This window comes from Gopherus evgoodei, chromosome 4 (assembly GCF_007399415.2).
Source record: "Gopherus evgoodei ecotype Sinaloan lineage chromosome 4, rGopEvg1_v1.p, whole genome shotgun sequence".
NCBI lineage: Eukaryota > Metazoa > Chordata > Testudines > Testudinidae > Gopherus > Gopherus evgoodei.
Window position 1 is genome coordinate 91,516,185 of NC_044325.1, and position 16,746 is coordinate 91,532,930.

Sequence of the window (16,746 nt, forward strand, 5' to 3'; positions counted from 1 at the left end):
ACTCATGTTGTGTGTTCAACTGACCTGCGATGACAAACTAATGTCACATAGGCCACCGAATGGAACAGCTCTCAAGAGTTTTATCCTGTCTCACTTGGGGTTTTATTAGTGCTGCCTGTCACCATAGTATCTGAACGCATAACAGTACATTACATGCTCTAAGTCACTACTGATTAGAGCCAGATCTGATGCAACAGCATATAAAACAAAGATGCTATAAATGTCCTTTATCCATTCTGTCCCAACTTTTTGCATATTAAGTTCACAGCAGAGTGTGGGTGGCTGAATAAGTTGTTCTCTTCTTACTAGAGGACTGTATGACATCAGTCTAATGTTTGGGTGGACAAAGGGATGAGTGGAAGTGGGTATTGATTTTATAGGAAATAAAGGATAATCTCATACCTGTGACAAATGGTACCCTGTAGATCAACTCCCTTTTGCCTCCATTTTTATACACCCTTTCAAAACAATTTGTTGTTATTCTGTTCTTCTCACATGGAGATACCAGTTTTTCCTTGATCTAGACCCATAAGTGTGTAGTGTTCTTCTTCGAGTGATTGTTCATATCCATTCCAGTCAGGTGTGCGTGCGCCGCGTGCACATTCGTCGGAAGACATTTTTACCTTTGCAACACTCGGAGGGTCGGCTGGGCACCCCCTGGAGTGGCGCCGCTATGGCACCAGATATATACCCCAGCCGACCCGGCCACCCTTCAGTTCCTTCTTACCGCCCGTGTCGGTCGTTGGAACAGTGGAGTGCGGCTTAGCTGACCTCCACCTTACCTAGCTACTCGTAGTTTCCCCTTGTTATCGTATACATAGTCATTATTCTTGTAGATAGATAGATAGATAGATAGATAGATAGATTTAGTTGTAAGTTCTTACATTAATAGTTAGTTTAGTACTACTTAGCGGGCTTCAGGGAGTAGCCCCTTCCCTACACCTGGTGCCGGAGCTCATGCCCGGCTCACCGGGTTTCAAATCGTGCTCGGCCTGTCATAGGCCGATGCCAACAGAAGACCCGTACGATTCCTGTCTGAAGTACCTCGGAGAATCGCACTTAACAGCTAAGTGCCCTATTTGCAAGGCTTTCAAGCCGCGAACTAAAAAGGAGCGGGACATCAGACTGAAACAGTCCTCATGAAGGCGGCCTTGACACCGCCACCTTCGGTACCGAGCACCGGTCAGTCGGTGAGCAGAGGCACCCCTATGGCACCGGATCGCACCGGTACACCTAAAGACTCTCGGCACTGGCCGCCACCGGCATCGAAGTTGACTCCACCTCACTCCCTCTCCCCGAGGTTGAAGAAGGCCAAGACTCCTGCTGCTTTGGCACCGCCCACGCCGCAGCCAGAGAGTGCGCCCAAATCGGACTGCCCAGCGCTGATACCCGCCGCGGCACTGACTAAATCAGCACCATTGATTCCGTTCCCACAAGGGCCGTAGAGTCCGGCACCTGATAGCTCCCCAGTGCATGCCGCGGTAGAGCTCACCATGCCATCCACGCCAGAGGTGTTTTCGGCGGTGAGAGACTTAATCGCCTTAACGGGCTTGGCACTGCCTCTACCCCCGACACCGCCGGTGCGGGTAATCCAATCTCAGGGCAAGCCGACCCTGACTAGACCACCGTCTGTCGGCACAGCGGACTGGCACCGCTCAAGATTGCGGTCCCGCAGACGCTCCAGGTGGAAATGACGCTCCCACTCTTGACGCCGCTCGAAGTCCCGGCATCATTCTCCTACACGGCACCGATCAGACTTGCGGCACCGGTCGGACTCCCGCTCTCCACCTCACTATCCGCGGCACCGCTCCAGTTCTCAGCGCTGATCCAGGCACTGTACCTCTTGGAGCCGTTCACACCGCAGGGGCTCGAGATCTTGGTCAACCTCCCAGCACCGGTCTGGTTGCAGGTTCCGATCTCGATCCTGGTACCGCTACAAATACCGGCACTGGTCCCCGTTAAAGAAGGGAGCGAGGTCCTTCGGAACCTCAGCCCAAGGTTTCTCTGCTCCTCCATGGCCATCCAGGCAGACATCAGTGTCCTCTCACGCAGACAGTTATTACGACCAGGAGCGAGATATGGAGGTGCCTACCGGGGTCTTCCAGGAGATCCAGTCTCAGGACCCAGGACCTCACCAGTGGTCCTTTTGGACACCCTGGCCATACCATCAGGCCCAAGGTGCTCCATTGCTCCAGACCCTCTCTGCTTCCTCAGAGCATCAAGCTCCAGAGGCCACCAATAGCCGTCACCCTCCACCTGGGACAGAGGAGCAGATAACCCATCCACCAAGGTCCCCGGTACCGCTGGAGCAGAAACTGACCCATGAGCAAGAGGCCATTCAGGACCCCCTCATCCCCGGCATATCATCCTCTTCCTCCCCAGATGAGGCGGTGGCAGGGACCTCATCATCAGGGCCCCCGCCGATAGACCTCAGAGCCCATCAGGACCTCCTTAGGAGGGTAGCGCTCAACATCAATCTTCCCGTAGAGGAAGTCCCGGAGGTCGAGGACCCAGTTGTCAGCATCCTGTTGGCAGATACCCCCACTAGGGTGGCTTTGCCTTTCATCAAGACCATCCAGGCCACTGCTGACACCTTATGGCAGTCCCCAGCCTCCATTCCCCCTACGGCAAAGGGAGTTGAGGGTACAAATATCTATATGTCCATCCTCCTCCCTACTCATTAGTTGTCCAACTGGTCAACGAGAGGGAACACCACGGCCAACAGGCGCCAGCCCCCAAATCATAGGAGGCTAGGTGGATGGACCTACTGAGCTGCAAGGTGTATTCGGCAGGTGCCCTTCAGCTCCGGGTGGCCAACCAGCAGGCTCTCCTGAGCAGTTATAACTGCAACACCTGGGCAGAGGTGGGTAGATTCACAGAACTTCTACCCCCGGACTCTCGCCAGGAATTTGCTGCATTCCTTGAAGAAGGGAAGAAGGTGGCTAGAACCTCCCTCCAGGCTTCTCTCGATGTGGCCGACTTGGCAGCCAGGACTCTGGCCTCAGGTATCACCATGAGGCGTATCTCATGGCTACAGGTCTCCAACCTGCCACCTGAGCTCCAGTACGTCATCCAGGACTTACCCTTTGATGGCAAGGGTCTGTTCTCTGAAAAGATCGACCCCAGGTTGCAGAGTTTAAAGGACAACAGGGTCATCATGCACTCGTTGTGCATGCATACGCCTGTAACCCAATGCAGACTCTTCCGGCCCCAGTCCCACTGGCTGTACTTTGTGCCCTGGCACAGACAAGACTTCAACAGAAGGCGCAGGCGGGGTGGCCGTAGACACCAGTCCAGACCCCAAGGAGGTCAAAACCACGGCCCCCCAAAAGCACCTCCGGGGCCTAAATCTACCTTTTGAAGGTATGCATGAGGACAGCGTACCAGTTTCAGGACAGGATCCTTCTCCTCCCTTCTCCAACCGCCTCTCCTACCACCTCCTGGTGTGGTCCCAATTGACCTCAGACATCTGGATCCTATGGATGGTGAAACAAGGATACTACCTCCAATTTGTTTCAACCCCACCTTCCCACCCCCCAACCCAGTCTCTCTTCAGGGACCCCTCTCATGAGCAAGTCCTCTTACAAGAGGTGCAGTCTCTCCTCGCCACAGGAGCAATAGAGGAGGTACCACCAGACAAGAAGGGAAAAGGGTTTTACTCCCGCTATTTTGTGATCCCCAAGTCCAAGGGAGGCCTCAGGCCCATCCTAGACCTGCGAGGCCTCAACAAGTTTATAGTCAAGTTGAAGTTCTGCATGGTCTCCCTGGGGACTATTATCCCGTCCTTGGATCCTGAAGACTGGTATGCCGCCCTCGATATGAAGGACGCGTACTTCCATATCGCCATCTTCCCTCCACACAGGAGGTATCTTCGCTTTGTAGCCAATCACTGGCACTTCCAAATCACGGTCCTCCCCTACGGCCCCAAGGGTGTTTACGAAGTGTATGGCCATCATCGCCGCCCACCTCCGCCAGCAGCAGAAACATGTATTCCCGTATCTGGACGACTGGCTCTTCAAGGGAACCTCCCAGACTCAGGTCAGACAGCATGTGGACATAATCACGGAACTATTCTCCCGGTTGGGGCTGCTCCTCAATGCGGAAAAGTCCACACTGGTTCCCACACAAAGGCTGGACTTCATAGGGGCAACCCTGGACTCCACTCGAGCCAAGGCCTACCTACCTCAGCCACGTTTCCAGACGATCACGGCGATCATTCAAGGTCTGCAGAATTCCCCGACCACCTCAGCTCGCACGTGCCTCGGCCTACTAGGCCACATGACTGCCTGCACTTATGTGACCAAATATGCCAGGCTCCACCTCCGGCCCCTTCAAACATGGCTCAGCTCGGTCTACCGCCCGGGCAGGGACCCAACAGACATTCTGGTGACCGTTCCCCTGAGTACCTTACGCTTCCTCGACTGGTGGCTGACTCCCTCCCTGGTGTGTGCAGGGCTACCATTCCATCCACCACAGCCCTTGCTGTCCGTAACGACAGATGCGTCATCTCTCGGTTGGGGGGCTCACCTCGGTCACCTTCATACCCAGGGCCTTTGGGCATCATAGGAGCTGACGCTCCACATAAACATCCAGGAGCTGAGAGCAGTCCGCCTCGCTTGCCAGGCGTTCCAGCAACATCTTCACGGCCGTTGTATCTCAGTGTTTACAGACAACACAACGGCCATGTATTATATCAACAAACAGGGAGGGACTCGCTCTTCTCCCCTGTGTCAAGAGGCCATTTGACTCTGGGACGTCTGCATAGCCCACTCAATAGACCTGGTAGCGTCCTTTCTCCCAGGGGTTCGGAACACTCTGGTGGATCAGCTGAGCATATCCTTCCTCTGTCACAAATGGTCGATAAGACCAGACGTTATTCATTCGATCTTCCAGAGGTGGGGTTTTCCCCTCATAGACCTGATCGCTTCTCGCACGAACAGGAAATGCCAAGCTTTCTGCTCCTTCCAGGGTCTTTCACCGGGATCGATCACGAACGCATTCCTCATGTTGGGGGGGCACCACGTGCTCTATGCCTTCCCACCGTTCCCTCTGGTTCACAAGGTCCTAATAAAACTCCGCAGGGACAGAGTGCATCTAATCCTGATCGCACCAGCGTGGCCCAGACAGCACTGTTACACCACACTGCTCAACCTGTCCATGACGAGCCCAGTTACCCTACCACTCCTTCCAGACCTCATAACACAGGACCATGGCAGTCTTCGCCACCCAGACCTGCAGGCCCTTCACCTCACAGCATGGCTCCTGCATGGCTGAACAGATCGGAGTTACGCTGTTCCGCTCCGGTACAGCATGTTCTTCTAAGTAGCAGAAAGCCTTCCACTCGGTCAACGTACCTGGCCAAGTGGAAACGTTTCTCCTGTTGGTGTACAACACAGAATGTTACTCCTTCTGAGGTCTCGATCCCCGCTGTTTTGGACTACCTCTGGTCTCTTAAACAACAGGGCCTGGCGATATCTTCTCTGAGAGTGCACTTGGCGGCTATCTCCACATTCCATCCCAGAGAAAGTGGCCACTTCGTGTTTTCCCACCTCTTAGTTACTAGATTTCTTAAGGGCCTGGAGCGCCTCTACCCCCCATTATGCTGCCCTGCCCCCACCTGGGACCTCAACTTAGTCCTAAGCAGACTTATGCATCCACTTTTTGAGCCATTGGCGACTTGCTCGCTCCTGTACCTGTCGTGGAAGACAGTCTTCCTGGTGGCCATTACATCGGCCAGAAGGGTCTCTGAACTTCGAGCGCTTACGGTGGACCCACCATATACTATCTTCCACAAGGACAAGGTACAGTTGCAACCTCATCCAGCGTTCCTCCCTAAGGTAGTGTAGGCTTTCCATACCAACCAGGACATCTTCCTCCCGGTCTTCTTTCCGAAGCCTCACTCTTCTCGACGGGAGCAGCAGTTGCACTCCTTAGATGTCTGTAGAGCGCTCGCTTTTTATATTGAGCGGACAAAGCCCTTCCGGAAATCCCCCCCAGCTGTTCGTGGCAGTTGCTGAACGGATGAAAGTTCTACCAATCTCCTCCCAGAGGATCTCCTCTTGGGTAACGGCGTGCATACGAACGTGCTATGACCTGGCTCATGTCCCTTCGGGCCATCTCAGGGCGCATTCTACCAGAGCTCAAGCTTCATCAGCCGCCTTCCTGACCCACGTGCCTATCAAGGAGATATGTCGCGCAGCGACCTGGTCATCGGTCCACACTTTTGCTTCTCACTATGCTCTGGTCCAACAGGCTAGAGATGATGCAGCCTTTGGCTCAGCGGTTCTGCACGCTGCCACATCTCTCTCCGACCCCTCCACCTAGGTAAGGCTTGGGAATCACCTGACTGGAATGGATATGAGCAATTGCTCGAAGAAGAAAAGACAATTACTCACTTTTGTAACTGTTGTTCTTCGAGATGTGTTGCTCATAACCATTCCAAACCCACCCTCCTTCCCCACTGTCGGAGTAGCCGGCAAGAAGGAACTGAAGGGTGGCCGGGTTGACTGGGGTATATCCGGTGCCATAGCGGCGCCACTCCAGGGGGCACCCAGCCGACCCGCTGAGTGTTGCTAGGGTAAAAAAGTCTTCCGACGAATGTGAACGCGGTGCGCGCACACCTGACTGGAATGGATATGAGCAACACATCTCGAAGAACAACAGTCACAAAGGTGAGTAACCATCTTTTTTTATCCTTTTAAGATATTTGAAATGCTATTTGCTATTGAGCTCATATGTGGAAATGGAGGATAAAAGTTCTGTTGCCAAGATACGAGTTGAGCACATAAGTTGGAGGCAGTTGTATGAGATGTAGGTTTAATCACTAATTGGATAGTGACCACCTGTCAGCATTACTGTGGCAGGCAGGGTGTTGCAGAGTAAAACATCTCAGTGGTTTTCATAGTAGTGAGAAGAAATTACAGATGTTATACATTTCATTAAAGAGATGGCAGCTCAAATATTTCCAGACTGTTTTCCCACAGTCGCATCTGTAAAAATGTTGGCCAAATAAGCTAAAGATATTTGCTCTTGATGGAGCTTCAATTCAATATAGTAGTGTACTAAACAATATCAGTAATATAAAAACGTATAACTGTAGGAAAAATGACATTTAATTAAAGCTTTGAGATATACCAAGTATCCAAAATCTGATTGTATAGTGCACTATTTTTTTCTTCTATCCTTCAGGCAGAGTAGATCAGCTGTCCATTGCTAAATGAATCATCCAATATTTTTCCAAACATGGCCAGTGCTCTTGATAGATTCAGAAGCCCAATATGGGCCTGACCTGAAGATCACTACTGATTTCAGTGGGCTTTGGATGAGGCCCTAAGATAGTCTTGGTATGTTGCAGGATTGAGACATTTGTTTCTTTTTATGAACTGATGAACCCAGATCTTTATAGGCATTTAGACACCTAACCCCGATCTGAGCCTGAATCACTGGGTAAAAAAAGGTTTAAATTACAGGAGGGAAAATTCAAATATCTCTGGAACATCCTTCCCCACAAGAATGGTTAAAAATCTCTGACTCTACAAAGTTCAATAATTTCTACTGTGCAATATCTCACAGGAAAGAAAAACTTCCTTTACTGTCAACTTCTGTATAATATAAAAGCATTTGTTCTTGCCCATAATAGGTTGCTGTTGGCATGGAGGTATGAGGATTTGTGTACACAGATGCAGCAGTTCAGTTTGTCATAAAACATTTTGATTCCTAAACATGGTGCAAGGGGGAATGGGAATGGATTCTGCTTATGATTAATAAGAATTGGATGAACTAAGACTCTGATTTCAAGTACATTGGGAAGACATTTTGAGAAGACTGCGTGTGCTTTGTGTTAGACAGGGCTATGAAGAACTGGAAAGACAACTGAAAGAAGTCTTTAAGGAAAGGAGCAATATCCTCCGTCAACTGTCGAAGACCTCAAAAGAACTTGAAGGAATTAAAGTAAACCTGCAGGTTAGATTACCCTTCACTTTTCTGAGATATACATCACTCACTTTGTTTGTTAGAATTACTATCTATTTGTTACAAACATTTTCTTTTAACATGAGACTAATTGGTAATTAATTACCCCGATGCTTGTTTTATATGTTGTGTATGCTAATTTTCAATATTATTTAAACTGAGGAAAACATGGTGCGCATTACACATGAGTGGATTATGCAGTTTATGAATCCCCAAAATTTTCCTTGGATTCTTTGTCTCACTTGTGGAAATTGAAGCAGTTAATGGAGAAACCATTAGGGAACAGACTACATTGGCAATGAGAGGAAAAATATATTTTTTGTAGATTGACTCCCTGGAGCTACCCCTTACTGCCATTAACGAACAGTTACTCACAAAAATAGTCCTATGTTGGCTAGGGAATGTGATATTTTCAGATTTCTAGCCAACATAACTATGCTGGCAAAACTTTGTAATGTAGTCTAAGCTTAAGTCTAGCTGGAGTGAGAGTGGCCACACTGAAATAACGCTACAGAGTATTAAATAACTCTGCAGCCTATATCCCCTGATGTCAAATATCGGAGGGGTAGCCGTGTTAGTCTGGATTTGTAAAAAGCGACGAAGAGTCTTATGGCACCTTATAGACTAACAGACGTATTGGAGCATGAGCTCTCGTGGGTGAATACTTCATCAGATGCATGTCTTGGAGCATAATGGTTGGTTTAACAGTTTTGGTGAGAGGACAGGACTCAAGTTAAGGGCAATATTTCAGTTATAACTCAACTCTATAGTGAAGACAAACCCTCCATGTGAATAAGGGGTTTCCAGTCTTGCCCTGGATTCGCTGGCTACCTCAATGACCAAATATTCACATGACAGGGCAGCAGTCTCTTCATGAGGGAGTCTCTTGGCCTAGTGAAAGCAATGAGAATAATTCAGACTGGTTATCAGGTAGATTGCTTATTCTTGCACTGCCTTGCAGAGAACTGCATTTTATTTGAGCCACCTGTTATGAATGGGGCATATATAACTTCCAACAAGACCACCCTTTGTATTAACTAGTTGAGGGAACAATTCTGGGAAATTATCTCCTCAAACAACTCATAGGACCCTGCTGTTATCTTTGAGGGGGATGTATGGCTCCCTATATTCCATTCATTAATGATGCTACCTTCTCTGAGCAGTACTCTGTCGTGCATTTTAAAATGTCAGTCTGCATTATCCTGTCATCCTCTACTGCTATTTTTTTCTTGTTGAATTTCTTTCTTCACCATTTATATGGGGAACTTGCTTCCTCTCTCTCTCTCTCTCTCTCTCTCTCTCTCTCTCTCTCTCTCTCTCTCTCTCTCTCTCTCTCTTTTAATGAAGTTACTTTAGAACTTGCTATATTCTCATCAAACTGAATGAATAAAAATATAGGACTCGGGAAAATTTATTTTTTCATGTACTTCGAATTTGACGCTGCAGAGACCGGATCTATGCAAAGAACTGTACTACATAGTCTATTAGATCAGTTCTGCTTTAATGTCTTATCCTGAACACCTGTGTGTGTGCTGCAGCAAGTGCTGAATTACTGCCACAGAAGAGCCAAACTATTTCTGCCTTTTTTTTTTAAACTGATGATAAAATGTATTATTCAATGGGAGCCTTTTGTAAAAGAGGTCACCATTAACCTTTTCATAGCTGAGTAACATTAAAGATCTTCTTGGTAATTCTCTCTCTCCCCCTTTGTTTCCAGTCTTTGAAAAATGACGAGGCATCTGCCAAAAGTGATGTGCAAAAACTTCTGGAATTAGGCCAAAAGCAAAGGTAAGAAGCTACCTCCTCTTTTCATTCCTGTTAACAGATTGAAAACTATAAGACCATGGAATTCAGTCTTATCTTTGTTTGAACCAGTAAGCACAGCACAGTAGGCATATCCACTAGCAAACAGCCATGACTGTTAAACAGGGGGAGGGAGGAACAATGCAGGATTGTTTCTGCTACACCTGAAATATTAGCTGATATGTGACATACTTTACTTCATAGTCGGTCATTAATAATATTCACTAGGGTTAATATTAGAGCTAGATATACGTCAAGGAAATGGAGTTTAGTTTTGCAGGATAGCTCAGTGCTGGAAACTTATTTATTCAAGTCAACACATTTCTGTGCTTAGTGAATTGAGTTCCTTATTGAAGCACCATAAGTGGGCCTGATTTTCGGAGGATGCAGTGATCAACAAGTTTGAAAAATCTTTAAAGTGTCTCAAATTAGAAACCCAAGAATTGAGGCACCTAAAATAGCTAGTTAGTTTTAAAAATTGCTGGCTTTGGAGGTGGGACATAGGTTCAGATAAAACCCATGAAACCGAGCACCTAGTTTTGAAAATTCTTACAGGGTAATCTGTGACAAGAGGTAAGAGAATAGATTTGTGAGGGGGTGGAATATTCATGTCAAATATTCACTTGAATCTAGTGAATTGGAGAATTTTCCATGACAAGGGGTGACAGATCACCATCCTTAGTCCTAGCTCGATACACAATGACAGTTCACATGATTCTTACAAATGGAGTCGATCTGATAAATTGATATGCCAATATAATTTTAACAACAAGCAGACCTAGCCAATAGAGGGATTATTTTTTCTGAAACAGTATGATGTGTTCAATATATGTATGTGTCTCAGTTTTATCACAATAAAAATATACGTTACAAATTAATCAGATATGACCACTCTAGGTACAGCATCTACCCCTTTTGTTGTCATACAAAGTAACACCTGAAATCCTGTAATGATTTTATTGCAAGTATTTTACCCGGTAGTAGTTTTGTTGCATATTAAAATTAGATGGCTAATAGGGAAGGATTGTGATTGAATGATTTCCCAATCAGCTCTTAAATACCAAAGTAAATTGGGGCCTGTTTCAGTGCCCACAAAAAGTCAGAGGGGAGTCTTTCCATATACTTCAATGGGTGTTGGATCAGACCTTCACATGCCTTAGAAATGCCAAAGACAGATATTTCTGTTAAAGGGGGACATTTTAGACCTGTCTGAACTGTGGAGTAGTGGGGTTTAGTTAGTTAACGTTTCTAGAGAACATTAAATATGCAAACTTCTATATAATTGGACACAATTAAAACATCACCATTTACCACTAGTAACTACCTTGTAGAAAATCAGACACTATTTTTTTTTATCCTCCAGTTTCTCATGTAGTAAATGTTGCCTTGAAAATCCAATATTAGCTGCTGTAATTGCTAAATATTCTTATATCAACAATTTTTAACCATGATGATATTAGGCATGATCATCACATCCTGGAACTTTTAATAGGTGAAAAGTAATGTGTTCTTTGCAATACATTAATAATGTCATTAAAACATAATGAGATGATAAAGTGATGATGCAAGTTGACAGTATCATTGTTCAGTAGTTCAAATTTGCAAGTGGTCTCTGAAATATGCATCTAAAACATTTGTGGTTTCATCTCTTTGTGCATGAAAATGCCTCTTTTTGTGGATGTATATCAGCAAACTACGTGGTCATTGCTCATTGTGAGTGTAGTTAACTATTTTGTGGTTGCAAATGGACACACCCATGTAATTTACAAAAGTATTTTAGAACTGTTTTGGAGAATTGACTCTAAATCTTCAGTCTTATAATTTGCTTTGTGCATAAAGGCTACATCACAAATCCTTCACCCATAATTCAGTTTCTGTGATGGGGTTTGACAAGCATGCAGCTTCCATGACATATTCACATCAGTGAATTAAAATTGTTAATAAGCTATTTAGACAATTTTAAATATGCCCTGTTTGCAGATGAGAATATGGAATAAGTCTTTCTGGGCAAAAATGGGTATTCCTCAGATGCACGCACCATTTTGTTCTTTCCATTCCCCTACACAAGACTCCACCTCAGTTCTGTCTGTTTGTCCACCCAAATGGAATGTCAGTTGTCTTTCCAAGAGAAACATGTACTGAGTGTACAGCAGTGTGCTTCAGTGGAACAGTTCCCAGACAGATTATGTGATACATGCAATGGGCTAATGAACAGCTTGTGTTTTTCAATGTCTTCCTTTTTTAAAATCCAGGCTTTTATAACACTCTTCAAGAAATACTATGAAAACCAATATTGTGGGTACTCAAATGATTAATAATTACAGACTCACTGGAATTGGGTTCCACAGAGGTTATGGAAGTCTAGAAGCCAATATTGGCAACATGACAGTGAATGAAAATTGGCATATGATTAACACAATGGGTGCTGTGCACCTGCTATGATATATACCTTTCCCAGAGATTGTGTATCTAAGAATAAACCCAGACACTTCCATCTGATAAACCGTATATCAGCATAAATACATATCTATCTTTACCTTGTCGTAAATCATTCTGTTAGCCTCCCCTCACAATTTACCTAGTGAAGGGCCTCAAAGAATCATAGAATATAAGGGTTGGAAGGGACCTCAGGAGATCATCTAGTCAACCCCTTGCACAAAGCAGGACCAATCCTCAACTAAATCATCCCAGCCAGGGCTTTATCAAGGAAAGAGATACACCACCTCCCTAGTTAACCCATTCCAGTGCTTCACCACCCCCCTAGTGAAAAAGTTTTTCCTAATATATATGTTTTATCTGATATCATGTTTTATCTGCCAAGATCCTGAGGTTATACCCAATCTGCAATAAATGGAGAAGAGTGTAGCTGCCCTCCTGTTGAATAGAGAACCAGCTGGATTAAGATGCTTGGACCCATCATCACTTTCGGCATTAAAGCCACAGTCTACATCCTTCATAGAAATGAGGACTGCATTTGCCTTATGGGCTGCACTTTCACTAATCCTATTATATAGCATGAATCCTATAAAGTGTAGGGTGCCAGAATCTCAGCTATCAGAGGGGTAGCTGTGTTAGTCTGTATCCACAAAAATAACGAGGAGTCCAGTGGCACTTTAAAGACTAACAGATTTATTTGCGCATAAGCTTTCGTGGGTAAAAAAACCCATTTCTTCAGATGCATGGAGTGAAAATTACAGGTGCAGGCACAAATATACTGACACATGAAGAAAAGGGAGTTACCCTACAAGTGGAGAACAAGTGTTGACAGGGCCAATTCAGTCAGGGTGGATATGGTCCACTCCCAATAACTGATGAGGAGGTGTCTCAATACCAAGAGGGAGAAAATTGCTTTTGCAGTGGGCCTGCCACCTCCCAGTCCCTATTCAAACCCAAATTAATGGTGTTACATTTGCAAATGAATTGTAGCTCTGCAGTTTCTCTTTGAAATGTTTTGATGTTTTGAAGTTTTTTTGTTGAGGTATGGGTACTTTTAATCTGTTATAAAACGTCCAGGGAGATTGAAGTGGTCTCCTACTGGCTTTTGTATGTTACCATGCCTGATGTCTGATTTATGTCCATTTATTCTTTTACTTAGAGACTGTCCGGTTTGGACAATGTACCTGGCAGTGGGGCATTGTTGGCACATGATGGCATGATGGCACATTCACTTGCACATCTACTAATGTGATATACTCCCTTTTCTTCATGTGTCAGTATATTTATGCCTGCATCTGTAATTTTCACTCTATGCATCTGAAGAAGTGGGTTTTTTACCCATGAAAGCATATGCCCAAATAGATCTGTTAGTTTTTAAGGTGCCACTGGACTCCTCATTCTTTTTTGAAAATCTCAGTTGATACAAGATGAGGTAGCACCATTGACTTCAATGAAGCTGTGCAGATTTACACTATCTGAGGATCTGACCCTAGTGTTCATTCATCAGAAGTCCAACTTCAATCCTTTCTCTTCTGAGCTCTGTTGTAGTTTTTATGCTGCAGTAGAACATGGTTGTTTCCCATAGTAGTTCAAGTTCTGTTACTTCAGTGTATTGTTAACACTTCAGAATGACACAAACTTTGTCTATACTAGACAAAATTGGAAGGACTGCTGCTGTTGGCTCTCTGGATTCACCAGCTGTTTCAAGCACTGTCAAGGTTCCTTCCCCACTCTGAACTTTAGGGTACAGATGTGGGATCCTACATGGACATTTCTAAGCTTACTTACCAGCTTAGATTTGGTATCACTGCCACCATCCCCCAAGCACTACTTTTTTTCCCTGGGTAGTTTTGAGGGACTTCACCAATTCCCTGGTGAACACAGATCCAAATCCCTTAGATCTTAAAACAAGGAGAAATTAACCATCCCTCCTCCTTTCCCCCACTAATCCCTGGTGAGTCCAGATCCAATCCCCTTGGATCTAAAAACAAGGAAAAATCAATCAGATATTAAGAAAAAGGCTTTTAATTAAAGAAAAGAAAGGTAAAAGAAAACCCTCTGGGAGAGATTAGCATACCAGCTACTCTCACAGACAACAGATTCAAAACACAGAGGATGTTCCCCTGGGCACAAATTTAGTTACACAAAAAATTACCCAAATACCCAGTTTGATTCTACCTCTAATTGCATAAGACAGGTTACAAAGAAATAAACATAAACTTATTTATTCCTTTGTAAAATTTACTACTCTGATAAGAGGCTGGTTCCTTGATCTTTTTCACTCTGGCTGAAACTGAAACTCCAAACAAAGGAAAAACTTCTCTCCTTCCTTTTGAAACATCTTGTTCCCCCATTGGTTCCTCTGGTCAGATGTCAGCTAGGCTAGGTGAACTTTTTAACCCTTTACAGGTAAAAAAGGCATTAACCCTTAACCATCTGTTTATGACAAGCACCGTTTCAGTTAAATCTGCACTACCCAGAACTCCCAAGGTTGCTAGCACCGGTGTAGATGAGGACTAATATGGTAGATGAGCCAGCAACTCAGGTACTTCGTGCCTCATCATGTACAAAGCTCATTCTACACCCGTCAAACAATCACTAGGCTAAATTGTCTCCTGCACCTGAGCCATGCTCAAGGCAGGCAGGGGTTCCAGCTTCCTGATTCTGAGGGTTGATCTGTGCCAGTGACATCCCTGATAATGCTGTTAGAATACTCTAAGATATGTCACTACTGTAGCAGCACCACAACCCTTGCAAATGGCCTGTGTTAGGGGTGAAGAGGTGGCTAGCGTAAGACTTGTATCAGACATAATTGTGCCAGAAGGGAATTCTTATTCCACATAAATCCTCTATATGTGTTGCCAGTTTGTGGTCCCTTTTCACTTCCTGAGCAATGCAAAGATGCTGGATCTCAGCAGCAAAACTTTGCAATAAATCTTTTTTTTCCTTTTGGGTGGCATTTCTTTTAAACAATTAGACAACTCCTTATAAGATCCCAGTTTATCATTTGCTTCTAGAAAGAGAGAACTAGTGGCTTAGGTTTACTAGCTAGAATTTCTCTTTTCTTTAAAAGCAAATATAAACAAGCTGTCATAGACAGTAGTATATTTCCTGTTCAAAGTGCTTCTCTTTCCTTTCTTCACTGTTACTATTCTTTTCACTAGAAATTACACAATTAGCAGATGTTCTGTACAGGAGAGCACTTGATAGATACAAAAGGTAGCTACTTACCATGTTTATATATATTTATATAACATTTCTTTCTTCATCAGCACTGGAATTCACTGGACTATTATGGCTTTAACAAAACACATAGACAGCATTCCTGGTTGTTATGCTGCATAATTAAATGAGTCTGTTTAACTAAAGTAAACAAATAAACAAAAAAAACACACTCCCATATTTCCTAATGGAGAGTAGTGCTGAAGTTTGTATTGTTTCTTTTCAATGATCTAGGGAAGAAATGAAATATCTCCAGGAGGCCTTTCAAAAGCAGCTTAATGAGGTAGCTGAGAAAGCAGAAAAACAGCAGGCTACAGTGAGTGATTCTCTGTCCTTTCTTCTGTATTCTCCTTTGTTTCTTCTGTCTTTTCGCTCTCCTCCCTTGTGATTTATTTCATTATCTCAAATATCTTTGCATGACCGAAGTTATAATAATGTATTGATTATGCATAGTGCTTTGATGACCCAGAAGACCTTAGTCCTTGCTCTAAGGAGGCTGCATCCGAAAGCCCCTTACTCTCATGTATACCACTTTATACTGTTATAATTCCATTGACTTAAGTGGAGTCATGCCAGATTGAAAAGGGTGTCCATAAGAATCTAATCAGATCTCAAATGTCCAATCTTAATCTTATTGAAATCAGTGGGTTATTTGCCCATTGACTGCAAAAGAAATAGGATCTGGGTCTCAGTGTTTTAATCCATGAACTCAGATTAAAGTAATCATTAAACTATGTAATATTTTTTGACTAAATCCACCATTAACCAGGGACAGTTGAATCAAACTTTGTGTATTACTGTTTTTCTGTTGAGCATAAATGGTCAGATTTTATTACTGCATAGAAAATTACAATAGTTTCTCATTTCTCTTGTATAACTGGTTTGCTACTAGGACATAAATAAGAAAATGTCCCCTATAAGTGTCAGTGCTTAAATGAAGAAAGCAACTCTGTAAATGATCTGTCTTCAATTGGTCATCAGGTAACTGAACATTTCCATAGCATTTGAAAGCTGTTTTGCCAGATTTCTTGGTTAACGTCTGTTTTCACACTGGCCAAAATTACTAGTTGATTATTTATTTATTTAATTTATATGGCCATATTTAATTATTTTTAGGCTTAAAAGACAAGAATGGGGTGTACATAGGAATAGGGTAAATAAAAACAAGAATTAAATAATTTTGCAATGTTTTACAAACATTTGCAAAATGTGATTTTAGTTGAAGATTGATATTCCTCTTATTTGTAACTGAGCCAGATTGTGAATGCTTGTTTAACAAGATGCAGATTTTATTAACAGGTTTAGGAATGATGA

At 44.2% G+C, this 16,746-nt stretch overlaps 1 protein-coding gene across 5 annotated transcripts in view; it reads left to right on the forward strand.

The window, feature by feature from the left end:
* The window catches only part of LUZP2 (leucine zipper protein 2), a 360,723-nt gene that overhangs the window by 160,924 nt on the left and 183,053 nt on the right, over positions 1 to 16,746 (forward strand). For all 5 annotated transcript variants that reach the window (XM_030560188.1, XM_030560187.1, XM_030560184.1 and 2 more), the window contains exons 2-4: positions 7,845 to 7,962; positions 9,689 to 9,759; positions 15,667 to 15,748. In XM_030560188.1, the coding sequence (XP_030416048.1) occupies positions 7,845 to 7,962; positions 9,689 to 9,759; positions 15,667 to 15,748 (271 nt within the window). The remainder of the gene's footprint in view (positions 1 to 7,844; positions 7,963 to 9,688; positions 9,760 to 15,666; positions 15,749 to 16,746) is intronic.